General features: G+C 51.0%; 1 protein-coding gene across 1 annotated transcript; it reads right to left on the bottom strand.

The window, feature by feature from the left end:
- Nucleotides 1-486: 486 nt before the first annotated feature.
- On the bottom strand, nt 487-25500 carry GPR157 (G protein-coupled receptor 157). The gene is made up of 4 exons (XM_027975671.3): nt 25006-25500; nt 7551-7764; nt 3869-4063; nt 487-3425 (listed from the first exon to the last, which is right to left on the bottom strand). The coding sequence occupies exons 1-4, from the start codon at nt 25386-25388 to the stop codon at nt 3210-3212; spliced, it is 1008 nt and encodes a 335-aa protein (XP_027831472.2). The 5' UTR covers nt 25389-25500; the 3' UTR covers nt 487-3209.
- Nucleotides 25501-26665: the final 1165 nt, after the last annotated feature.

Below are 26665 nucleotides of genomic sequence, written 5' to 3'. Positions count from 1 at the left end.
GACAGTGGGCTCTGATGGGTGGTTTTGGAAGGCTGAGAGCCCTCGTGCTCCAGCAGTCCCCAGCCACCAGGGAACCTTAGCAGCCACTGCAGTGGGTCACTGAGTGTCATGATAAAATCATGCAGGGAGACAGGGGTGGTGGCTCAGTGTCTGCAGTGGCTCAGGAGAGTTTAGCCTCAAGCTGTGAGCCCTTGAAACTTGGATCTGTTGATCCTCAGATGGGATGGGGCCTGGGAATCTGTATTCTAAACACCACTACCCCTGTCCCCCAACCACCACTGACATCGCTGTCTCTCTCTATCAGGCAAACTCAGGAGCAGCTGGCTATGCCAACCGAGTGGCCTCCCACTTGACGGCTTTTGCCCACAGATGGGACCCAGGCGTTGTTTCCAGGGCCCAACAATGTGGAAGGTGCTGAACATGTTCTCACAGCACAGATCAGTCTGAGCCACCCTGCCCAGCTCCACGCACATCAATGGCAATCAGTTTACCAAACACACAAAAGAAAACTGTTTTATTTAAAATAGCCGCTTTGGCCTGGACCCAGTCAGGGTTTCCATGACAACTTTGCACATGCCAGAAAGCCTCTCTCAGTGTCATTATGCCACTACAGGAAGTCTGCAAAAATGCTCTTTCTCTTGCCATGGACGCATGCAGAGCTCTGTCTGCACCCTCAACCGAGACTCTAGTCATAATCTTTATTAACAAACAAACACATACACACACACAGAACAAAAACAGACACGATTCAGAAACTCAGAAGTATAGAGAGGCAGAAAGTGCTTAGTAAACCTGAGAAAAAGACCAAGGTTCAAAAAGTGCCTGAGAAGAGAGGGGCTCGGGGCTGAGCCCATAGCCCCTGTGCAGACTGAGGTCATACAGCGGTGCCCAGGGAATGCGGGTGTATAATCTTTAAGTACACTGACACACAGTGAGAACCCACAGGAGGAACGCACTTCTGTCTTGCTCTGATACGAGGCAGGAACCCCTCCTAGAGTTCGGAAAGGGGCTTTATTCCACTCGTTCTACTGCTCTGAACTCCACCCGCCCAGCTAGACTGACCTGAGTGAGAAAGAGGAGATGCTGCTGTTTGCCAGCACAGGGATGAGTGCCTCCCCTGCCCACCCCTGTTCCCCTCACAGGAACACTTTCACAGAGATGGGGTGGGGAGCAGAGGGAGGGAATGGAAATAGGTGCATCTTTGGGGTGGTTTTCAGAAGAGCAGACAGCACAGCAGAGGTGCTCTTCTCTGTGCCCTGACTCCCTCTGCAGGTGTTTCCCGGCTGCGTCTGGTCTGGGAAACCCAGGTCAGGCAGCGGTGTTGCACCATCTGATCCAAGGCCTCTGGGGCCCCCTTGAGAACAAGATGTAGTCTAGCATCATTCTTCCCGGGGGCCCATACTCTAACTCAGCCGTGACTGATTTTCTCCTTTGCAGCAGCAACTTCCTGAATTTCTGCTCTATTCTGGAAGCTAATGTGAGGCTGATTACCATCTGGGCGCCCAAGATGTGCTGTAACATTCTTAGGGGAACCCCGACTCCCCGGACATGGCCCATTTCTATAAAGCAGACTGCGCTCCTGCCAAGCAGCCCAGAACTTTCTCTGAATCCTAAAGGGATGTTCACCCCTTGCTGATTTTCATAAAATCTGTTTTCAAAAGGAAATCCAACAAGAGCGTTTTCGACCTAGTTCTGTAGAGGACTCTTCCTTTCAGTCTCTTCCTGTTACAGATTTTGCTTTTGAGAGTAAAAGAGGGATCAACAGCAGGCTGTGGCTTTGATTTTAATCCAGAACCATTTTACGGGTTCAGAACATCACTGCAGTTACAGAGTGCTTGTGGGACCTATGGGAGGGGCAGCACCTGTTGAGTTAAGTTCGACTCCTCCTCCTCAAGCCCCGCACCCCCCGTCCCAGGGACAGGTACACCTCCCTTCTTAGCCAGTGGCTTCTGTGACTTAACAGAAAACCGTTTTCTGACCTATAGAGGAAAGGGTTGGTGGAAGAGTCACAGACGATAGAAATACGGATGCTTCTCTTAAATCCTTTTTCTTTCAAATCACCCCAGGATGCGTGTGTCATGCCCCCCAGTCAATTCCCTGAACTTTCCCCTTCAGGGAGGATCAGTATTTGGGTGATTCCCTAACTCTTTGGTTGCTTTTTCTGTAAAAACTTAACCTAGGAAGTGAATAAATCAGCAATCTCCAGGCAAGAATTACTGGAGTGGGTAGCCATTCCATTCTCCAGGGCTCCATTCCTGGGTCTCCTGCATTGCAGGCACATTCCTTACCATCTGAGCCACCAGGGAAGCCCAATCCTTCCCTAGTGTTAAGTGTCTCTTAGAGGCAGGAGTCTGGATCCTGGCCACACCATCTCCATCACGGATAGGGAGCCCATGGACACAGTTCAGGAGGCCCTGAAGACCACCGGCCATCCTGAGCAGCTGTGGGCAGCTGTGCCCATGCTGGTCACTAGGGAGTCCCCTGGTTCAAGGTAACTGACCCTTGTGTTGACCAGCAAAGCCATCTAGGAAAAGCCAGGCTCTCAGGTGAATCCCGATGCCCTGACAAACCGGGAATCTGTTGTGTGTTGTCTCGGTGGGGGCCCCATCTTTGGCACCCCGGCAGTTTATTGAGGATGGGTGCACGGTTGTACATGTATCTCTTGGTGCCTTTCCCACCCGTGTGGGCCCCTCCGACTGTAAACAGTGCCGTGTGGTCAGGGGCCCCAGACTCCTGGGGTCACTCCCAAGGTGACCTGGCAGTGCTCACGAACCACTGGTTTCCCTGAATCTCAGTGCAGCCCTCGTGCTGACACAATCCCCCAGTGCAGAGTGACGCGGCGTGTGGGGGCTGTGCCCGAGGGTCGAGGAGGTAGACGAGCTGAGTTTGCACTGCTCCCCATGGGGACAGAATCCCCCAGTACAGGAGGACGCGGCGTGAGGGGGACATGCCTGAGGGTCGAGGAGGTAGACGAGCTGAGTTTGCACTGCTCCGCACGGGGACAAAATCCCCCAGGGCAGAGGGATGCGGCGTAGCGGGACGTGCCTGAGGGTCGAGGAGGTAGACAGCTGAGTTTGCACTGCTCCCCACGGGGGTCAGGAGCTGCCAAGGCACGAGGCTGACAGGGCACCTGACATCCCCGCTGGGGACTCAGAGCTGCCTGCCCCAGGTCGGCCGCCGCACCATGCCTGGAGCCGGAGGGGAGCAGCTCAGCTGCTGGGAAGTTTGTCTGGGGTCCGCCTGGGCCTCTGAGACTCGCCCGACTTGGAGGGCGCGGGGGCCTTGGGAGGGCCGGCCGGGCTCTCGGCCGTGGGAGGCTGAAGGGAGCAGCCACAGCAGAGGGAGAGGAGCCGGGTCCTGACGGCGCGCGTGCAGAAGACGAACATGACGCAGTTGGCGCCTCCCTGGAAGGTGTTCCCGATGCCCTGGCGGGGAGAAAGGAAGCGGCGTGAGTGCCAGGGCTGCGCGGGCCTGAGCAACACACACAGGGAGGAGCAGGGGACCCAGGACCTTGTCCTCCACCCGTGGGGGGTGGTCCGTGGGGACCCTGGCCACCAGGACCTCTGACAGAGCACCGGGCAGGCCTGAACTTGAAGGCGTGCCTCGAGTCTTCTGGGTTGGGAAGGGCTAAGGGTCAGTCCACTTTCCTGGGGTTACTCCTAGGCCATGGGACAGCAACTCAACACCCACGGGCTGCCCTGGAGCCACGCTGACCTTCCCCCTTCTCTCATCAAGCCTCCCTGTTGGGCAGGGCACGGAGAAGGACGCAGGGGAGCAGGGCCCCCCACCCGCCCATGCTGGCTGGAGCGTTGGGGCCTGCCTGCCCCACTGGCCCTGCGGCCGGCCAGGCAGGGGAGGGCAGACCTACGTGCAAAACCACCAGCACAGGCATCCGCACCGCCGGGGAGCCACAGAGGGTCAGGACGAAGCGCACGGTGCTCCAGACCCGCAGGCAGATGAAGATGAGTGGGATGAGCACCAGCTTCTTATCCGCCACGGAGGTGCGGTGCTGGAGCTGGTGTGCCTCGGAGACGATGGGCCGGTACTCCGAGAGCTCCGCGTGCTGTGCGGGGAAGGCAGAGAGCAGACTTGAGAGGAGCACCTCCTGGGGACAGACTGGCCGGAGTGGGAGGGCGTGAGGCGTGCAGTGCCTGATGCTGGCAGCCCAGGTTCCATCTCTGGCCTGTCTTATCCATCACTGGCCATTCCACCTCCTCATGTGGATGTCTAAAGCATGTCAGAAGCTTCTCGTGTTCAAAGCAGATGCCTGACCTCACCCCCAAGCCTACTGCCTGCTTCCCACCGCAGCCCTGTCCTTCCAGCTGCCCGCGCCATAAGCTTGGGAGCGGTCTTTGGTTCCTGTCTCTGTGCGACAGCTCACATCTGCCCCATAGGCAAGCCCCACAGGTTCTGCCTTCAAAAACGGACCCAGACCTGGAAGTTCTGTCCACGGTCACTGCCACCAGCCAGGTCCAAGCACCACCACCACTTCGCTGGACGGTTGCCACTGCCTCTTCACTGGTCTCCCTCCATCACCACCCCAACCCCCTCTCCACTGCAGTGTCACTCTCAACACAAATGCAGTATGGTTCCTTGAAAACCAATGTTCGTTACAGCACTATTTACAACACCAGGACACGGAAGCAACCTAGATGCCCACTGAAAGATGAATGGATAAAGAAGACGGGGCACATATACACAGTGGAATAGTACTCAGCCACAAAACACATCTGAGTCAGTTCTAGTGAGGTGGATGAACCTAGAGCCTGTTACACGACTGAAGTAAGTCAGAAAGAGAAAAACAAATGTCCTATATTAACACATATATATGGAATCTAGAAAAATGGTACTGATGAGCCTATTTGCAGGGCAGCAGTGGAGACGAAGATACAGAGAACAGGCTTGTGGACACAGTGAGGGAAGGAGAAAGTGGGACAAACGGAGAAAGTAGCATCAACATATATACACTATCACACATAAGACAGATAAAAGCGCTAGTCACTCGGTCATATCTGACTCTTTGTGACCCCATGGACCGTAGCCCACCAGACTCCTCTGTCCATGGGATTTCCCAAGGCAAAAATACTGGAGTGGGTAGCCATTCCCTTCTCCTGGGGATCTTCCTGATCCAGGGGTCCAGGTCTCCTGCATGGCAGGCAGATTCTTTACCATCTGAGCCTCCAGGGGAAGCCCCCATAAGATGGATGGCTGGTGAGCAGTTGCTGTATAACTCAGGGAGCCCACTGTGGTGCTGTGAGATGACCTGGAGGGATGGGCAGGGAGGGGGACGGGAGGGCAGTTACGGAGGCTATGGAGGGAGGGGATGCATGTACAATTATGTCCAACTCACATTGTTGTATGGCAGAAACCAACACAACATTGTACAAATTAAAACAACAACAACAAACCTAAGTCAGATCAAGCCAGTCTTCCACTCCAAGCTCTTGGCGACTCCTCATTTCGTCCGTTCCTTAAAACGTCCCCAACTCTAGCTCTCCCTGATTTCATTCCTGCCACATTCCTCATGTTTATTCTGCTCCAGCCACACAGACCTCCTAATCCTCCTAACATGCCAGGCACACCCCACCCCTGGGTCTCTGCACAAGCTCTGTCCCGCATACATGCCCCATCAGTTCAGTTCAGTTCAGTCGCTCAGTCAGGTCCGACTCTTTGTGACCCCATGAACCGCAGCATGCCAGGCCTCCCTGTCCACCACCAACTCCCAGAGTTTACCCAAACTCATGTCCATTGAGTCAGTAATGGCATCTAACCATCTCATCCTCTGTTGTCCCCTTCTCCTCCTGCCTTCAATCTTTCCCAACATCAGGGTCTTTTCAAATGAGTCAGCTTTTTGCATCAAGTGGCCAAACAGCCAAAAAAAAAAAAAAAAAAAGACATAGGCAAGACCTGCAGCTGGGGGCGGTGGGTGGGGGAGACGGGGGGAGTCCTGGGCAGAGCCTGGTGGGGCTCCTGGGAACTTCCATCTGGGAGCCCTGGAATCCTCCTAGGGCAGGAGGAAAGAGGAGGTGAGAAGGGCACCCCCAGCCCAGACAGAAGACCAACTAAAATGCCCTTCAAAGACAGAGAGGATCTCAGACCCATTGGTACACCTGCCAGCATCTCTGTCAGTGACTCCAAGTTAAGCCACAAGAGGGCGGCAGGGAGGAGTGAGAATCAGGTAGATTTCCAAGTAAAAGGAAAACCCGAAGTGTGTGTTTCAGGAGACAGACAGGAGTACAGGGTGGGGATCAGGTCTCAGACAGCTGCGAGGAGCACTTTACACACTTGGAAATGGCCGCTGAGCCTGCAGCACACTCGAAAGACGGGACACTCTCTCCTACAATTTCAGCCTTGAAAACGCAGAGCAAAACAGAAGGACAAGCACCACATCAGCAGGATGAGCTGGAATCCTGTCCGCAGAGCTTTCACCCTGTTACCACTCCAGCCAGGTGCCATATTTTATCTTCCGTCGGAATTGCACCTCTGCCTCCTCCTAGGAGTGCAGGAACCATGCTTGAATTCTCATTAGAAACTCCCATTGCCACACAGAACTTTCATGCATAGTAGATGGTCAATAAAAATACACTGAATGAATGCTTGAGTAGATCAATGGATGGGCTAATCAGAACATTTCTGGGATAGCAGTTTGCACATGGCTGGCTTCCCTGGTGGGTCAGCAGTAAAGAATCCATCTGCCAGTGCAGATGTGGTTTTGATCCCTGGGTTGGGAAGATCGCCCGGAGAAAGGAATGGCAACCCACTCCAGGATTCTTACCTGGGAAATCCCATGGACAGAGGAGCCTGGCGGGCTACAAAAGAGTCAGACACAACTTAGTGACTAAACAGTCACAACAACGACTTGTACGTGGCTAGGAGAAAGCCTGTGCTTTACATCTGCAGAAACGAACTGGTAGTCCAGCACAAGGAACAATTTGCTCAGATTATCAGAGGGAAAGCATTCTTTCTGAGAATTTCTGGCCAGAAGTCTAGTAGACTTCTGATCAGCCCAGTCTATTGAATTCCCGAGAGCCCGAAAAACCTGCCACTTAGGATATTTTACTCACCAAAAATAAGAAGTGAATTACTTGTATCACTGATTAGGAAAGTCTGTGGCCCTGCCAGGTCAATTCTTATTAGGCTAGTGCACGCAAGCATCTTTCATCCAGGTTCCTTTCACGGTTAAACAACTGCATGGGTCTGTCCAGGAGGGGGCAGGAGAGAGCCATAGCCCAGACCGCAGGCTGAGCTCTTTTAAGCCTCCTTAATTCCAGACACTCACTGGGAGTCTGGGGAGCCCCTTAACCTTGGTGAGCCTTGTTTCCTCATCCACAAACGAAGGAATAAAAGGACCCGCCCCGACGGGGCTGTGTAATTATCAAACCAGACAAGCAACAGTGCTGATGAAATTCGGCATGCGTCACGGTGAGTGATGCAGAACAAGCCCTCCCTCACTCTCGCCGGTCGCTCGTCCTTCCCCTGAGACGGCCGACTCCGTACCGGGGACACACTGGCCACACAGAGCTCTGGGCGGGCCCCCCGGGGACACCTACCGCCCGGCGGATGTGCTTCCGGATGAGGAGGTAGAGCACGGGCAGAGTGACGTAGGCCAGCAGCTCCCACAGCTTCCCGGTCAGCAGCATCCACAGCACCCGGTCCTCCGCCTCCAGGTTGATCCAGCACCAGCCCACCGACACGTCCGAGGCGTCGTAGCCGATCTTCTTCAGAGCCACAGCTGCCACGGTGATGGCCAGCGGAACCCCCCAGCTGAGGAGTAAGGAGCAAACAGGCCGCGGTAAGGTCAGACCCAGCTCCCAGCAAAGCCAACAAGGGTGAAGCGACCAGGATGCTGTGCACACAAGGCCAGTACTCTCCCAAGCCTGCAGCAGACAGGGTCCCTGGAGAACAGGGGGGCTGGAGTCCTCAAAGCTCCCAACCCAGCTCTGCTCTGCCCAAGCCCAGGAAAGGGGACATAGGAGCTGTCCTGGCCTCCCACCTGGACACACACATCCTCCCAAGCGCTCGGAGGCTGGGTTCTCACTCAGAATTGCCAGGCTTCTCGGAGACTAGGACGCTATAGCACTCTCACTTCCCTGGTGGCTCAGACGGTAAAGCATCTGCCTACAATGTGGGGAGACCCGGGTTCAATCCCTGGCTTGGGAAGATCCTCTGGAGAAGGAAAAGGCAACCCACTCCAGTACTCTTGCCTGGAAAATCCGGTGGATGGAGGAGCCTGGTAGTCTACAGTCCATGGGGTCGCAAAGAGTCAGACACGACTGAGTGACTAAAATCACACACCATAGCACCGGAACAGCCAGCTCCTTCCTGCATCAGGAGGCCTGGGCACCAACCTGCAAACATCGGCCCACGTGGCCAAATATCACCCAGACACCCCACTAGCAGACAGGGCCCCGTGACCAGCCTGGGTCCGGGAGTGCATACACACACTGGTGGCTGTCAGGCCCCGTGACCAGCCTGGGTCCGGGAGTGCATACACACACTGGTGGCTGTCAGGGTCCTGTGCAGCTGCAGCAGCAACTAGAAGAGGGGGCGGCCTCTAGGCAGACACTCTTCTTGGGCCCTGGCAAGGATCCACGTGTGTTAGTCCCTCAGTCCTGTCTGACTCTTTGCGACCCCATGCTACTCTGTCCATGGAATTCTCCAGGTAAGAATACTGGAGTGGGTAGCCATTCCCTTCTCCAGGGGATCTTCCCAACCTGGGGATTGAACCCAAGTCTCCTGCATTGCAAGCAGATTCTTTACCATCTAAGCCACCAGAGAAACCCAAGGGGACCCTCTAAAGCATAGGGCCGGGACAGGCAGTGCTGGATGGACTTTTCTCGAGTTTAGCACAGTGGCAACACAGCCCAGATTAGGGCCGAGCCCCAAGGCCCCTCCCCGGTAGTCCCCACACCAGTCTCCCCCCAAACCTTTCAAGTCGGTGAGAAGGACACAAGCTAATGTGGAGGTCCGCAGGGTGGTTAGAAGCTTGGACAGTGATGCAACAGGCTGGGGGATCCAAGTCTCAGGCCTGCCCCGCGTGGCTGCAACACATCAGTGTTTTTCTGCACAAAGTGGGGATGATCTCGGTGCCTGGAGCAGAGCATTGAAGTCAGTCATACCAGAATAAACTGATCAGCGTGAGGTGCTGTTTATGTCAGGCAGGCTCATCCCTAGGTCCCAGGATCCAGGATCCAGGCCTGCGGTGCAGGCGCCAGGGAGGTGTGAGGCCTGTGACCCCAGGAGGACACACGGGCCTATGTCCCAGGTCAGCTGCCCCGAGAACAAGCAGTAAGTGACCAGGACAGTGTCATTAGGAAAACACTTAGTGCGGAAAGCGGGAAAGCGGTTCTACCTCAAGGGCTCTGTGTAAGGGATGCTGGCTCTTTCTGAAAGTCATAGAACAATGATGTGATCCCAGTTGCACTTGGTCTGCTACCAAAAGGAGACTAGAAAAGCAGTGTTTCTATCAAGGTCTTCTAAGGCTGCAGGATGGGGGAGGAGGCAGGGCAGGGATGGTGATGTAAAGGAGAAAGTCAGCTCCCTGGGCCTGGGGAAGGCTTGGTGTCCATCCTCCACTGACCTCTGCAGGAGGGCCCCATAGCCCTGCAGCTCCGGCTGTCCAGAGGCGGAAGTGACACGTCCCTCTTGAAGGCACGGAGGCACAGGAGGGGCCAAAACCACCCAAATCAAAGGATTATGGGATTATTATGTTCCACTTACAATGGAGTGTGCTATTTTTTTTTTCAACTTTATTTGTGGCTGCACTGGGTCTTGGTTGCTGGGAGAGGGATTTCTCAGTTGTGATTAGCAGGGGCTACTCTCTAGTTGTGGTGCCCAGGCTTCTCATTGCAGTGGCTTCTCTTGTGGTGGAGAAGGGCTCCAGAGTGCAGACTCCAGAGCGCAGACTCAGTAGTGGTGGCGCACGGGCTTAGTTGCTCCGTGGCATATGGGATCTTCCTGGACCAGGGATCAAACCGTGTCTCCTGCATTGGCAGGAGGATTCTTAACCATTGGACCACCAGGGAAGCCAAATGCTTGTCCTGTGAAGAATTATTGATCTATTATGTTAATATATATTATTGTCGAACTATTTTGTCTTTATAAAAGTTTCCCGTTTTAAAACTCAAGCCGTTGTAAATAGTGCTGCAATGAACACTGGTGTATGGCAGAAACCAACACAACATTGTAAGGCAATTATCCTCCAATTAAAAAAAAAACAACCTCACCCTATCCTAGTAAAGGACAACAGGTGTCCACTATGAGTTCCAGAAGGCGATGGCCCTGTGGGCTCACTGCTCCATCTCAGCATCCACATCAGTGCCTGGCATGTGGCGGGACAAAACTAGGACCTGCTGAATGAATGAAGTATGAGCCCAGTGGCCAAGACAGCTTTTCCCAATTAAATGTTCACTGCAAGGACATTACTGAAAGGAGGTGAAAGGCTTTTAAAGCTGCAGTCTCCAACCTTTTTGACACCAGGCACTGGTTTCATGGAAGACAATTTTTCCACAGACTGAGGGGTGGGGGAGGATGGTTTGGGGATGTGATATTGGAGAAGACTGTTGAGTGTCCCTTGGACAGCATGGAGATTAAACCAGTCAATCCTACAAGAAATCAACCCTGAATATTCATTGGAAGGACTGATGCTGAAGCTGAAGCTCCAATAGTTTGGCCACCTGATGTGAAGAACTGACTCATTGGAAAAGACCCTGATGCTGGGAAAGACTGAAGGCAGGAGGAGAAGGGGACGACAGAGGATGGGATGGTGGGATGGCAACATCGACTCAATGGACATGAGTTTGAGCAAGCTCTAGAAGATAGTGAAAGATGGAGAAGCCTGGAGTGCTGCAGTTCATGGGGTTGCAAAGAGTCAAGACACCACTTAGCGACTGAACAATAACAAAACGCATTAGATGCATTGCGCACTTTTATTTCTATTATGGTTACAGCAGCTCCACCTCAGATCAGTAGGCTAGAACCCAGAGGTTGGGGACCCCTGTTAAAAGCTGAACCAGAAATCCTGAAGTTAGAGGTGGGAGAGCAGTGAGCAGAAACCATCACCCAGCAGGACGGGAGCCAGGGATTCCCGTCCTGGGGGGAAGGCAGAGCACAGGCTTGGCAGGAGGAAGCTGCCTCCTTCCCTCCTCAGCAGCCCCAGGGCCCCCAAAGGAAACCCAGGGACCACAGGCTGACAACTGTGGTCCAGCTTTTACAACTTTTGGTCTGATGGACAAAAGCTACAACGCGATGCCTCTGCTCTGTGTGACTGGGGTGTGCCTGGAGCTGAGTCTGTGCTGGAAAACAGCCAGAGGGAAGACCAAATAGACAAAAGGTTTTGAAAGGGCTGAGACTGTGGGTTGATCAATCATAGTCGCTGTTTGAACTTGAGCACAGACAGCAGCTTTACTGGAGCCAGAAGCTGCCTGGGAGGTACCTGAGTGTAGGTGGGAAGAGGAGTAAACCTCAGGAAGCGTGGGAACGGAATGGGCGGGATGGTCTAATACTCCCGCCAAGCAGGCTCCACCAGATGCGTAATTTATAGGTAAAGGCACTGGCGTGTTAGTGATGTTTTAACATCAGAAAGACGTCTGCATATGCACACACACACATAAACTGATGATGAGTTTTACTAACATAAAGTAAAATGTATGGAAACCAAGCGGGGCAAGGGAGAGTGGAATGAATTGAGAGGCTGGGATTTACATATAGACACGGTTGATACTATGTATAAAATAGACGGGCTTTCCAGGTGGCCCAGTCAGTAAAGAATACACCTACCAAGCAAGAGACACAGAGACACGGGTTTGATCCCTGGGTCGAACCCCTGGAGAAAAATGGCAACCTGCTCCGGTAGTCTTGCTTGGGAAATCCCATGGACAGAGGGGCCTGGCAGGCTAACATACAGTCCATGGGGTTGCAAAAGAGTCAGACAGGACTTAGTGACTAAACAACAACACAGAAAATAGATAACTAATGAGAACCTACTGTATAGCCCAGGGAACTCTACTCAGTGCTCTGGGATGACCTATGGGAAGAAAATCCAAAAAAGAGGGAATGCATGTATATTTAGAGCTGATTCATGTTGCTGTACAGCAGAAACTAACACATTGACCGCAATGTGAGAAACACACTCACTAGCCCAATGGCACCCCACTCCAGTACTCTTGCCTGGAAAATCCCATGGATGGAGGAGCCTGGTAGGCTGCAGTCCGTGGGGTCGCTAAGAGTCAGACACGACTGAGCGACTTCACTTTCACTTTTCACTTTCATACATTGAAGAAGGAAATGGCAACCCACTCCAGTGTTCTTGCCTGGAGAATCTCAGGGATGGGAGAGCCTGGTGGGCTGCCATCTATGGGGTTGCACAGAGTCGAACACGACTGAAGTGACTTAGCAGCAGCAGCCCAAACTCAAACGAATGGTCTTGGAGACACAAGGTGCAGTGGGAAGCGAGGCTTTCATGATGGTCTTGCAAGATTGGGTGACTGGTGGGCAGGCTCACCCAGGGTCGCTACCTGGATCAAGTTACCCGCAAGTTATCCCTAGCGTGCAATTCCCTCCTCCAGTTCCGCACTGGCTGAACACTGGGGGGCGAACAATCTTCCTGGGTGTCACCTTGGTTTACTTCCTCTCTCTTTATGGGCTGGCCCCTCACTGACATCTTGTTTCCTCCTTTCCTGCGCACCTATTTCCATTCTTATATTTTGAATTCACCAATAGAATGAGCCAGCATGAAAATCCTAGGCATCCTGCCCTCCCTCTGTTTGCCTGGACTTTCTGGTTTTGTAACTATTGCATCAGCAACCTGTCACTCAAAACTAGCTATTCTTGAAAATGGACCACTTTAAGTTCTTTATTTCTTGCAGTAAAGCAACCATACTTCACTATTTTTTTTAGAAAACGATGTGAGGCAAGGCACACATCTGTAAATAATAATAAAATATACAATACTCATTGTACACTCCATACAGCCAATTGATTCTCACAGGATGCTCTTGTTGACTTTTTCCAAACTCTGGTATCTGCAGCCAAACTGTGGTTGCAGTTAGCCAGTGAGAGTAGTTCCATGACGTGAAGGTGGATGCTATTTTCATTTTCCTTAATGAGTAAGATGGAAGCGAAATGAGGAAGACCTGGGGCACCAGACGAGTGCTGGGAACTTTACTGGCTTGATATGAGGTTGATATGACGTTTGACATGAGCAACCTCACTGTGACTCAGGTAACACTTATTCAACACCAGAAGATATTTCTTCTTTTTTCCTGTTCTGGGACCTGGCCCATTCTCATCACCTCTCCCTGAATGTCCGGCTTCCCACCTGCCCTGATGTGGCTGCTACCTGGGCTTAGGTTCAGAGACAAGACACATTTTACATTTTATCTTTACTACTAACATTTCCTGGGCTTCCCAGGTGGCACTAGTGGTAAAGAATCCACCTGTCATTGCTGGAGACATAAGGATATGGGTTTTATCCCTGGGTCGGGAAGATCCCCAGGAAGAGGGCATGGAAACCCACTCCAATATTCTTGCCTGGAGAATCCCTAGGACAGAGGAGCCTGGCGGGCCAATCCATAGGATCTTAAAGAGTCAGACATGACATTTCCTAATCACTTTCTTAACTTTAGATCAGGGGTCCAACATACTAGGGCTCTCAGGCCAAATCCAGCCCAAAGTCTGTTTTAATTTATTTTTCCATTTATTTTAAATTGGAATATAGTTGATTAAAATGTGTTCATTCCTGCTGTACAGCAAAGTGAATCAGTTATACATATACATATATCCACTCTTTTTATTCTTATTTTATAGTCTTTTAATTGGAGAATAGGTAATTTACAATATTGTGATGGTTTCTGCCATATAGCAACATGAATCAGCCATAGGTATGAATATGTCCCTCTCTCTTAAACCTCCCCCTGCTTCCCTCCCCAGCCCACCCATCTAGGCTGTCGCAGAGCACCGGCTTTGTGTTCCCTGCATCACACAGCAGATTCCCACTGCTTACCCACTTGACACAATGTGTATGTCTCAGTGCCACTATCTCAGGTCATCCACCTTCTCTCTCCCCCACTGTGTCCACAAATCTGTTTATTTCTGCATCTCCACTGCTGCCCTGTAAATAGGTTCGTCAGTACCATCTTTCTAGATTCCATATATGTGTTAATATACAGTATTTTCCACTCTTTTTTAAGATTTTTTTCCCATGTAGGTAATTACAGAGCACTGAGTAAAGTTCTCTGTGCTATATAGTAGGTCCTTATTAGCAATCTCCTCCCTGGTGGCTCAGTTGGTAAAGAATCTGCCTGCAGTGCAGGAGACCTGGGTTTGATCCCTGGGTCAGGAAGATCCCCAGGAGGAGGAAGTGGCAACCCACTCCAATTTTCTTGCCTGGGAAATCCCATGGACAGAGGAGCCTGGTGGGCTATAGTCCATGGGGTTGCAAGAGTGAGACACAACTTAGCAACTAAAATATATATATATATAAATATATATATGTATATATAGTGGTATATATGTCAGTCCCAATTTCCCAATTTGTTGTATGTTCTTTAAAATAAACTTTTAGTTTGGGAACGCATGTAAGAATTAAAGAAAAATAAAAAAAATAATAAAGCATTTATTAATTAAAAATAAATAAATAATAAAAATAAAATAAACTTTTATTGGCACACAGCCACACTCACTGGTTATATGTCACCTATGACTGCTGGTGAGTTACCAGAGCTGAGCTGAGCAATTGCATGGGAGGTCACATGGCCTGCAGAGCTGAAAATAATAACTATCCGGTCCTCTGCAGGAAAAGTTTGCTGACATCTGCTTACAAATCAACAAAACTATAATTAGGACCAAAGGGGTTCTGAGTAGTACTCTTGTTTTTCATATAATTTATTTAATTGTACGTTTAAATAATTTAATTTTTAATGATAGTTCTAGCTAACAACCAGCCCAAAAAATACCCTGAAATTAAACAGTTGGGTCCCACAAACTGGCTCCAGGTCACCACTAGACAAGGGATGAAAGGGATGGGGGGCTGAAACTGCCCCGGGTTCTCACCTACAGAGCGAGGTGAAAGGCTGGCAGATAAGCCAAGTTGCTCTCTGGCCAAGCGATCACCCTGAGCTGTTGGTGGTATGTGACCCTGAAAGGGACTCTGCAAAGACATGTGTGACCTAATTGCCACTTTCCAGAAATGTCTACTGCTAATTTCTGACAAATATAGGGCTGGCCAAAAAGTTCAGCTGGGTTTTCTGTAAGATGGTACAGAAAAAGCTGAATGAAGTTTTTGGCCTACCCAATACCACGTAACAGGCTTCTTTTTTATTCCTGTAAAAAAACAAAAAACAAAAAAACCCACCATCAATCAAAAAATAAACAAAATCAGAAAAAGTAAGAAATGGCTTAACAACAGCACACATGAAACAGACCAAGGGTTGCAGTTGACCGTGACCCAGAAGGTCTCGTGGTCGGAGAGGTCTCCCTGATGCTCAGATGTGGGTGATGGAGAGCAGCCAGCAAACTGTCCTGCCTCCCTGTGGACACCTGGGACCCATATTCTAAACCTGAGCCTGTGAAGCTGGCACCAGAGTGGGCATGTGAGGAGGTACTGGGCCTTGAGCGCTGAAAGACTTCTGAGGAGGTCCGGTGAGTGCAACAGCCATCAGGCGGACAGAGGAAAGAAAAGGCAGGCATGCTGCTCAAGTCCCCAAGCAGGGGGCTGAACTGGCAGCTTTCTCCCCTCCCCACTCCCACCAGAGGAAGGAAGTCATGTGACCACATGCAGGGGATGCTGTGAAAAGGCCTGAGGAGGGACATGGTTAGCGCAGGTGACCCCTTCTCTCCAAACCTGTGATACAGGCTGAGGAGAAGCAGGGCTGGGGTCACTTAGATGGAAGGCGCCTGAAGACCACAAAAAAAAGGGTGGCAGAGGATGAGATGGTTGGATGCTCAATGGACATGAGTTTGAGCAAACTCCAGGAGATGGTGAAGGGCAGGGAAACCTGGGTGCTGCAGTCCATGGGGTTGCAAAGACAGGACTGAGCAACTGAACAACAACAGAAGCCCATCTGTGAGCAGAATCCCCTACTTGGAAGGGCACCAAGGGCTTCTCCCAGAGGCACCCAGCCCCAGCTCTCACCTGTGTTTGCCTGGAAACCAAGGCCAGACTCCAAGCTGGCTACCTCCCCCTTCAGAAGCAGTTATGGGGTGAGTATGTCTCCCTATCTCCCGCAGATTCCTGTGTTTAAGTTCAAACTGCTAGAACCTCAGGATGGGACTGTATCTGGGGATAAGGTCTTTAAAGAAGTGATGAGGTCAAAATGAGGTCATTGGGTGGGTCCTAATCCAATAGGACAGCTGTCCATGCAAGAAGACTTGAGAGTCCCTTGGACTGCAAGGAGATCAAACCAGTCAATCCTAAAGGAAATCAACCCTGAATATTCTTTGGAAGGACTGATGTTTAAGCTCCAATACTTTGGCCACCTGATGGGAAGGGCCAATTCATTGGAAAAGACCCTGATGCTGGGCAAGATTGAGGACAGGAGGAGATGGGGGCATCAGAGGATGAGATGGTTGGATGGCATTCCCGACACAATGGACATGAGTTTGAGGAAGCTCCGGGAGATGGTGATGGACAGGGAAGCCTGATATGCTGCACTCCTGGGGGTCACAAAGAGTCAGACACGATTAAGAGACTGAACAACGAGGAATGGCCTTGTAAGAAGAGATCTGGATGCAAACACTCACTGAGGGACAACCATGTGAGCACACGGGGTGCAGATGGCTCTCTGCAAGCCAGGAGGGGAGGCCCTGCCCACACCTGGATCGCAGACTTCCAGCCTCTGGAACCTGGAGGGAAGGATGTCTGTTGTTTAAGAGCCCCACCCAGTCTGTGGGCTTTGTTAGGGCAGCTGGAGCAGACTAAGGCAGAGGCTGTCTTACCAACTCTAGGGGAGAGACATGCAGGGGCAGGGGACCGCAGCCCAGCCCTGGGGACCTCCCCTCTCATCACACCCAGACCAGCAGACCTGGGGGCCCTCAGTAAGCTTAGGGGAGGTGTAAACTGACAAAAGTTCTGCAGACTGGACATGAGCTTGGCTTGTGGAACTCGGCATTCACTTTGTTCTTCGGTTGCCCAGTGAGAAGCTGAACCAATGTGGGATCAGCTGGGCAGTGAGCAGGCTACATCCCATACCTGAATTCCCTGGCATTTGTCAGAGTCCCACGAGAGGCGGCTGGTGCCTACAAGAGCAATGCTCTGGGTTTCCCTCAGAGTTCCCAGTTTGCCCAGCTGGGGATCTTTGGAAACCTGTCCCACCAGTCAGGGTGGGGAACACCTGGGGTGACTCAGGGATGGGAAGACCCTTCCCCCTCTGCCCCACTGGCTCCAGATCTCCTCAGTCCACCGTGGATTCCTGCACTCGCCCCTCACCAGACCTCACCCTTCCTACAGATCTCTGCTACATGGGTGGCCCTTGCTGGGAGGCCACAGGAGGGTCTTCTCCCCCAAACAGCAGAGCCTGGTCCCTGTGCTTGTGCCCTACGGAAAGCCGTGACTGTGAACGTGACCCCAAGATGCTCTAAGGATGAAACCACCAGGCAACAATGTGCCGATTTAGAAAGATCTTGGGAGAAGGACAGAGCTGGCCCAGAGGAAGGCAGCTGCAGAGAGCAGGGCCTGGGGAAAGGAATCCAGGCCTGAGGAGGCCTGGAGGTTTCTGCCCGGACAATGGGTTCTTAGTGTGAAGTGCCGGGCAAAGGGGCAGGACGTGGGAGTTCAGGGCATCAGCCACTGGCCAGGCCACCATGAGGTCGCTCTGCGGCCCTGGCAGTGCTGGGCTCTGCAGTCCTGGTTCTGGGGGGCCAAGGAGCGCTCTGTAGCACACAGGGATACTTTCCTGCCCACCTGGGTCCAGGTAAGGCCTGCGGCATCTGCCTGTGCCCCAGCAGGGTCGAGGGGCAGCCCCTGTGCCTCCACGAACATGCAATGCAGTGCAGAGACCTCACTGTAGCAGGGCTCTCAGAAAACAAAGTCACTACAGCTCTTGTCACTTTGGGGAGCACCACATGGCGTAGGGTGCTGTTCAGGCATCCATCCCCATTCAGGTACGGCCGCCTGGGGCCTCATCACTGGGCCGTCGGTGAGCGAGCCCATGTCTGCTTAGAGAGCTCACAGGCTCTCCCCTTCAGGGCCCACGGTTCCCCTTTTCTCTGCGTGGGAACTTCCCCCTCCCCACAGCAGGGGGTTTTATGGTGACCCTGGGGTGCCCTAGATTTCTCTCTTCCTCCGAAACTCCCAGCCACTGCCAGAGGGTGGGTGGGCATGTGGGCCAGGGGTCATGCCCACATCTATTCCCACTTCAGTGGAGCCCAAAGAAATCCTAACGCTGCTGCAGGTGGCCAGCTTGGCCCGAGCCCGTGGCGAGATGTGGCACCCCTGGCCCAACCCCCCCGCCACAATCACAGGACACACCAGCGGATGCCTGGCACAGCAGTGGCCCTGGGGCATGCGTGTTGGGGACAGTTAAGGACCCTGCCATCTTGGTTCAGAAGGAGCCCACCACCTTAGGGGGGAAGAGGGGCTGTTTTGAAAGGCAGGTTGGCAAGAGATGGTTTCAGGCTTATCTTATTAAAAGGGAAATGACCCCACACATGGCCACTGAGCTGCCCAGCACTTTCCCAGGTGAGAACTGCAAACCTATGGTCACAGATGCTTATCCACATGCATGTACAACATGACCACAAACAAACTTATGGTTACCAAAAGGGAGAGAGGGCGTGGATAATTTAGGATCTTACGTGTTTGGGATTAACATATGCACACAATTATATATAAAATAGATAAACAAGGACCTACTGCAAAGTACAGGAAACTCTACTCAGGATTTTCTAATAATCTATAAGGAAAGTGAATCTAGAAAAGAATGTAAATACATAACTGAATCTGTGTTATACACCTGAAGCTAACACAACATTGTAAGTCAACTATGTTTCAATCAATCGATCAGTCATGTGGTGTCGGTATCATGCTGCTGCCACTGCTAAGACACAATACCAAGGGACCTGATGCAGGACTTGCCCTTGAACGTGGAATATTCTCACACTTTGGCTTCCCTGATAGTTCAGTTGGTAAAGAATCCACCTGCAATGCAGGAGACCCCAGTTCGATTCCTGGGTCAGGAAGATCCACTGGAGAAAGGATAGGTTACCCACTTCAGTATTCTGGCCTGGAGAATTCCATGGACTGTATAGTCCATGGAGTCACAAAGAGTTGGACACGACTGAACAACTTTCACTTCACTTAAAAATGAAGCAACAACCAGAAGATTCACCTTGGAACGCTCTAGGAATCAATGGATATGAAACCCTTGAGGGAGACGTTGAGGCCTGCAGGAGGTTTATCTAGACGAAATCCTTATTAATTACAAAAGGAAAAAGAGTAACTGCAGTGGAGACTGATAGATAACACCTCGACCAAGGGATCAAAGTGAACACCACCAGGACACGTACAAGTCACAGTCGCCAGCCACCCCCAGGTAGCAAGCGAGAACCGGTTTCTGTGAGATTTCAGCCCAAAGTGCTGATTCTGAATCTGTTAGGGGACACACTGACTGAAACTGCCCACCCCAGTAACCATCTGCATGAGTCATTTTTCACCAGGCGATTCTGGTAAGGGACATGGAAATAACAAGCCACCACCAACCAGAAGAATTCGGGAAAGGTCAAAAGGAGACAGAAGACTCCAGTCCATATGTCCTCCCGGAATCCTCCTCACCAGAATCCATCTTGGCCGAGCAATACTCACACCACCAGGAAGGGCCTTGAGTCACAGTGATTGGCCAGAGACTACCTGGAAATGAATTCCCTCATCATAAAACCCAAGGCTGCGAGCCACGCAGCAGAGCAGTCCTCCTGGGCTCCTCTACCTACTGCTTTCCCTGCGGACACCCCTTCCCAACAAAGTCTCTTGCTTTGTCAGCACGTGTGCCTCTTTGGACAATTCATTTCCAGATGTTAGACAAGCATCCACTCTTGGGCCCTAAAGGGGGCCCCCCTTTCTGCAACAATGCCACTCACAAGTAGGCATCGGGTAACCTGGGTGAGAGAGGTATCCTACGAAATAGGGTGCCTGTACCATCCCCCAGTGTCTCAGTGGTGAAGAGCCCGCCTGCCAATGCAGGAGATGTGGATCCAACCCCTGGGTCGGGAAGGGTCCCCGGAGAAGGAAATGGCAACCCGCTCCCTTATTCTTGCTTGGGAAACTCCATGGACAGAGGAGCCTGGTGGGCTACAGTCCATGGGGTTGCAAAAAGTCGGACATGACTTAGCGACTGAACAACACTAACAACATGGTCATGCAAGAGACTGCCCTTGCCTTTTGGAAATACACCGAAGGATTAGGAGTAGGGGGCATCAGGTCTGCAACTTATTCTTAAATTCCAGAAAAAAAATTAATGGAAAAGATAAATCAAGCTATTGTATTTAATTACACATTAATAATGGGGGAAATTCCGAAAGTTAAAAATAAATGACTGCCGAATTACCTCTCAGTTTAAAAAATTATTGTCAAGGCCAAGAGACAAGACGGAATCCTAAAGGGGCACTGACCTTGAGGTTCTAACTCAGAGCCTCCTGCTCACAGCTCTGTGGCTCAGGCAAGTCTCATCAGCTGTGGCTGGGTGACGAACCCTGGGTGAGTCCCCTGGGTTACAGAGGATCAAGGCGCTAAGGAGTCCAGACAGCTCTTTCCAAGACCTCAGGAGCCTGACCTCTGAGGATAAAGTCTAAGCTGCCCTCCTTCCCCAATGAGATTTTTTTTTAAGTCTTTCAGTAAAGGAAAGTATGTCAGGCATTATGATAGAGCCCCGGGGGCATGCAGGGACTTCATGGGTACGACTTTCTCCAGCCTCCTGCGGTATATGGCTGCATTCAGCTCTATAGATGGCTTTTCCCACTTATCATGTCCTACCACTTAAAAAATACATACTACTTGTAGAGTTCATGGCCAGTATTTAATGGCAGCATAACACTTCCAGGTGGGTTATAGTCTATAACTTACTGATCCCCTATTTTTTGGACATTAAGGTTGCTTTCAAACTGTCATCACTGGCTAACAGTGCCACACAAACTCCTTTTACATCCAGCTTTGCATGTCATTTGTTGATCTCCTTAGACTAGATCCCTATAATAGGATTTCTGGGATCAAGGGGTATGAACCAAATACTTTCTACACAGATTATTCCAATTTACATGGCCAAAAATAATTAGGAAAACACCAGTTTCATCTGCATATCACATTAATATCCTGCCTTACTACTTTTTTCCTTTCAATTTAAAGAGAAAACGGTACTTCTTTGTTATTGCTTGTATTGAGCTTTCATGCTTTTACTACTTTGTCAGAATGTCCTCTGTCCATTTCTGAAGATATTTGTCAGTTTTCTTTAAAAAAAAAATCAACTCATAAGAACTCTTTAGAGAATAGAGATTGACCTTTTGTGTATTCATATTTTAAAATATTTTTGGAGACAGACTGGGAGGTCTGAAGAAGAGTACTGATTTCCAGTCATTTGACATGGTTAACGACTGGGTCACTGTGTAGCCTGAGTCTGAAGATGAGACTTCCCACTGCCAAGAGGTCCTTGCTAGTGGAGGTAATGGAATTCCTGTTGAGCTATTTCAAATCCTAAAAGATGATGCTATGAAAGTGCTGCACTCAATATGCCAGCAAATTTGGAAAACTCAGCAGTGGCCACAGGACTGGAAAAGGTCAGTGTTCATTCCAATCCCAAAGAAAGGCAATGCCAAAGACTCTTCAAACTACCACACAATTGTACTCATCTTAAACACTAGCAAAGTAATGCTCAAAATTCTCCAAGCGAGGCTTCAACAGTATATGAACCAAGAACTTCCAGATGTTCAAGCTGGATTTAGAAAACACAGAAGAACCAGAAATCAAATAGCCGACATCAACTGGATCATAGAAAAAGCAAGAGAATTCCAGAAAAATATCCACTTCTGCTTCACTGACTACTCTGAAGCCTTTGACTATGTGGATCACAACAAACTGCAAAATTCTTCAAGAGATCGGAATACCAGACCACCTTACCTGTCTCCTGAGAAATCTGTATGCAGGTCAAGAAGCAACAGTTAGAACTGGACATGGAACAACAGACTGGTTTCAAATTGGGAGAGGAGTACGTCAAGGCTGTTACCCTGCTTATTTAACTTATATGCAGAGTACATCATACGAAATCCCAGACTGGATGAAGCACAAGCTGGAATCAAGATTGCAGGGAGAAATATCAATAACCTCAGATATGCAGATGACACTACCCTTATGGCAGAAAGTGAAGAGGAACTGAAGAGCCTCTTGATGAAAGTGAAATAGGAGAGTGAAAAAGCTGGCTTAAAACTCAACATTCAAAAAACAAAGATCATGGCATCTGGTCCCATCACTTCATGGCAAATAGATGGAGAAACAATGGAAACAGTGACAGACTTTATTTTATTGGGTTCCAAAATCAGGGCATATGGTGACTGCAGCCATGAAATTAAAATACACTTGCTCCTGGGAAGAAAAGCTATGACTAACCTAGGCAGCATATTAAAAAGCAGAGACATTACTTTGCCTACAAAAGTCCATATAATCAAAGATATGGTTTTTCCGGTAGTCATGTATGGATGGGAGAGTTGGACTTTAAAGAAAGCTGAGCGCCAAAGAATTGATGCTTTCGAACTGTGGTGTTGGAGAAGACTCTTAAGTGTCCCTTGGACAGCAAAGAGATCAAACCATCAATCCTAAAGGAAATCAGTCCTGAATATTCACTGGAAGGACTGATGCTGAAGTTGAATTTCTAATACTTTGGCCACCTGAGGCTAAGAACTAACTCACTGGAAAAGACCCTGATGCTGGGAAAGATTGAGGGCAGGAGGAGAGGGACGACAGAGGATGAGATGGTTGGATGGCATCACCGACTCAATGGACATGAGTTTGAACAAGCTCTGGGAGTTGGTGATGGACAAAGAAGCCTGGCGTGCTACAGTCCATGGGTTGCAAAGAGTCGGACATGACTGAGCGACTGAACTGAACTGAAGAGGTCCTTCAGCAGCCATAAACTAATTCTTCAAAGAAAGACAATGAAGAGTCCTTAGCAATATCGTCTGGGAGGATCCAGGTCAATACATGAACCTGCTGGACAGGTTTTTACCAAGTTTTAAACTAGCAAAGGGAGTGCTAAATTCTGGAAGAGAAAAAACTGTCAAGTCCCTTTGGCAGGAAAAATGTCTTTTTTCTTTTAATAAGCAAGTGCATAGGGAGTTCTCTGGCGGTCCAGTAGTTAAGACTCTGTCTTCCAACGCAGGCGACTTGGGTTCGAGCCCTGGTGAGGTAACTAAACTACCACAACTATTGAGCCTGTGCACTGCAACTATAGACCCAATGTAGCCATATATATATATATAAAGTAGGTGGATCACATACAACAGACAAGAGGAACAATCTGGCTCCTTACAGCCAGAGAAGGACACACAGGCTTTCTTAGGAGGCTTTCCCTAAGCATCACAGAAAACGTCCCTAGAAGTGAAAAGAAAGGTTCTTAGGGGATGTGTCTTTTTTATAGAAGCTTCACAGGTCCTCTTTATCACTTAAAAAATACATTGCATTCAGTACTTTTCAAAAGAGTAGGGAAAAGAGAAGAGAACCTTGCAAAGAAAGTCTTGGGCTCCTTCCCAGGTACACGTGAGCTCCACGCTGCCCACATCCAACCAGGCTCCCAAGAACAGGGTCCCAGAAATGGATGCAGAGATCCGGTGGGACAGAGAAAAAGGAAAGGCTGCCCCCTCTCTGTGGGTCTCTGTAGCAGCTGACCCTGTCTGAATGGCTCGCTGCAAACATTTTGAGTTGAACAGCTGAGAAGCAGGCCATTTAATTTCCCAGGGACCAGCTGGCCTCCCTCCAACAGCCGTGAGACCTGGAGGTCAAGTGACTCTTGCAGGCTTGTGACCTCACTGTTGTGACACCCAGGTGACTTGTCTCTATAAAAGTGCTGACCATCCTCTGTCCCTTGGAAAGAACTCAAGTATTTAACAGAGAGGACCTATAATTAGGGCAGCATTTGGTGCTCTTATTTGGAGGAGGGAAAAGAGGAAAGAAGCTCTATAAAATTCCTGCCTTGGGTTCAGCACAGGACCTCACCAGATGTTTGAATCCTGAGATTACACTGGGAAGGGGCCAACCTTGGTTCACAGGTGAGAGTTACCTGGATGAGACACTACAATGCCAGGGCAGGACAAGGCCTTGATTCTCTCTACCCAGAGACTCCAGGCAGCTGGCAGCTGTCTTCCAGACCAGCCTCTGCCTCTGACCTCAATTTCAGAGCTGCTGAACTCTGGAAAGAAAGATTATTTAGAACATAGATAACAAGAGACTGGTGTCTGAGGTTTAGAGATGAGTAAAGATAAAATAAACAAGACTGTCCTTCCTAAATTTTAGCGCTGAGGCAGAGGGTTGGGTGAAGGGCAGCCTGAGAGTGGCCAGATGAACTACATGTACTTTTCCATCCTGGGGCACCCAACTCATCTCTCAGGTGCCTGCCCCCATGACCACGGGCAGCAGAGATGGCCAGAACGCAATGCAACAGGCGGCCAAAGGTCCAGAGTGGCCTCACCAGCTCTCCAGGTGCTTCCAAGTTACTAGGGTCTGGCTCTGAGGGTTAGCTCTAGTCCCCCACGCTCCAGGGCCTTCGCTGAGGCGCCCACCTCCCTGGGAGGCTTGAGCTGGGGCCACCTCAAAGGGACGCCCCCTGCGGCGATATACAGAACTAGTTCATCAAGACCGTCATTCCGCTGGCGCAGGGCTGTCCCAGGACACGAACAGACACTGCCGGCTGGGCGGCCGGCCAGAAGTCCCACCAAGACACGTGGCCCTGAGAGCTGCGAGGGCCACAGGGACAGCACACAGGATCCGGGCAGGGATCAGGGAACCTGAAGGAAAGCAGCGTCACCGTCACCCACCTGACGACATGGAAAGTCCAGAGCAGGCGGCCAGTCTCGGGCGCGCGCGCCGTGCGCACGATGCTGAGATACAGGTAGAGGGCGATGGCCACGGTCCAGAAGAAGGAGCTGGTGTTGGCGAAAGTGGAGAGCGCACCCTGCAGCACGCAGTCCCACGAGGAGTCCTTGAAGTCCTGCAGGACCCCGTAGAAGTAAGAGGCGGCCGAGAGCAGGTCGGCCAGTGACAGGAAGAGCAGCAGGCGCCGCGCCTGGCTGCGCAGCTCGGGCCACAGGGCGTGCGTGGCCATCAGCAGGCCCGAGCCCAGCGCGGAGAGCACGCACGACAGAAGCACCACGGCGCGCTCCGACGGCACCAGCTCGGTGGGCGGCACGGGAGGTGGCATGGCCTGGCGCGGAGGGGGTTGGGATCGGGGCTCCGCGTGTGGCTGTCGCCGCCGCCGCCGCCGCCGCAGCTGTCTGGGCACCGACCCGCGAGCTGCTAGAGTCCCAGAGCCCGCCCCGCCCGCGTCCAGCCCCTCCCGAGCCCTCGGGGCCCCAGCCCCTAGGCCCCGCCCCTACCCTACCTCGCCCCCGCGCCCTCCACGCTCCGCCCCGTAGCCCTGACGCCACACCCCTTCGCCCTGAAGCCCCGCCCCATGCTCCCAAATTGTCCCACGAGCCCGACCCTGGCCCCGGCGCGCGCGCCCCTAAGGCTGCCCGACAGCTCCGCGGCACGCTCCCCAAGTCCCCGCCGCTCTGCTCACACCACACCCGTGATACCCTGCATTATCCGTCCTGCAGGCCGCAGGTCTGCCGGACTCCCTCCCCACTCAGGGCTCGGAGTCCTGGGGAGGGATGTATCGGCAATTTTTTAGTGCTAAAATTTCCTTCCTTTTTTCACTGCCAGCCTGTGTACGGGGGAGGGGGTCTGGTGAGGGGGCAGTGGTATGCTGGAGGGAGGGGTGGAGGCATTCTTTCCACTGGTAACAAAAGCAACACTCGAAGTGATTCTCGTTCTTTAAGCAATGATAACAGAGGTGGGAGTTGTGTGGAAGAGGGTGGTGGTTCCCGAAGGGGATGCTTCCAATTTTTCTTTTTTTTTTTTTTAATTTTATTTATTTATTTTTATTTTTTTAATTTTAAAATCTTTAATTCTTACATGCATTCCCAAACATGACCCCCCCTCCCACCTCCCTCCCACAACATCTCTCTGGGTCATCCCCATGCACCAGCCCCAAGCATGCTGCACCCTATGTCAGACATGGACTGGCGATTCAATTCTTACATGATAGTATACATGTTAGAATTCCCATTCTCCCAAATCATCCCACCCTCTCCCTCTCCCTCTGAGTCCAAAAGTCCGTTATACACATCTGTGTCTTTTTTCCTGTCTTGCATACAGGGTCGTCATTGCCATCTTCCTAAATTCCATATATATGTGTTAGTATACTGTATTGGTGTTTTTCTTTCTGGCTTACTTCACTCTGTATAATTGGCTCCAGTTTCATCCATCTCATCAGAACTGATTCAAATGAATTCTTTTTAATGGCTGAGTAATACTCCATTGTGTATATGTACCACAGCTTTCTTATCCATTCATCTGCTGATGGACATCTAGGTTGTTTCCATGTCCTGGTGAGGGTGTGGAGAAAAGGGAACCCTCCTACACTGTTGGTGGGAA

Source organism: Ovis aries, chromosome 12 (assembly GCF_016772045.2).
Source record: "Ovis aries strain OAR_USU_Benz2616 breed Rambouillet chromosome 12, ARS-UI_Ramb_v3.0, whole genome shotgun sequence".
Classification (NCBI taxonomy): Eukaryota; Metazoa; Chordata; class Mammalia; order Artiodactyla; family Bovidae; genus Ovis; species Ovis aries.
Note: the sequence above shows the minus strand (reverse complement) of the source record. Positions and strands in the feature narration are given on the sequence as shown.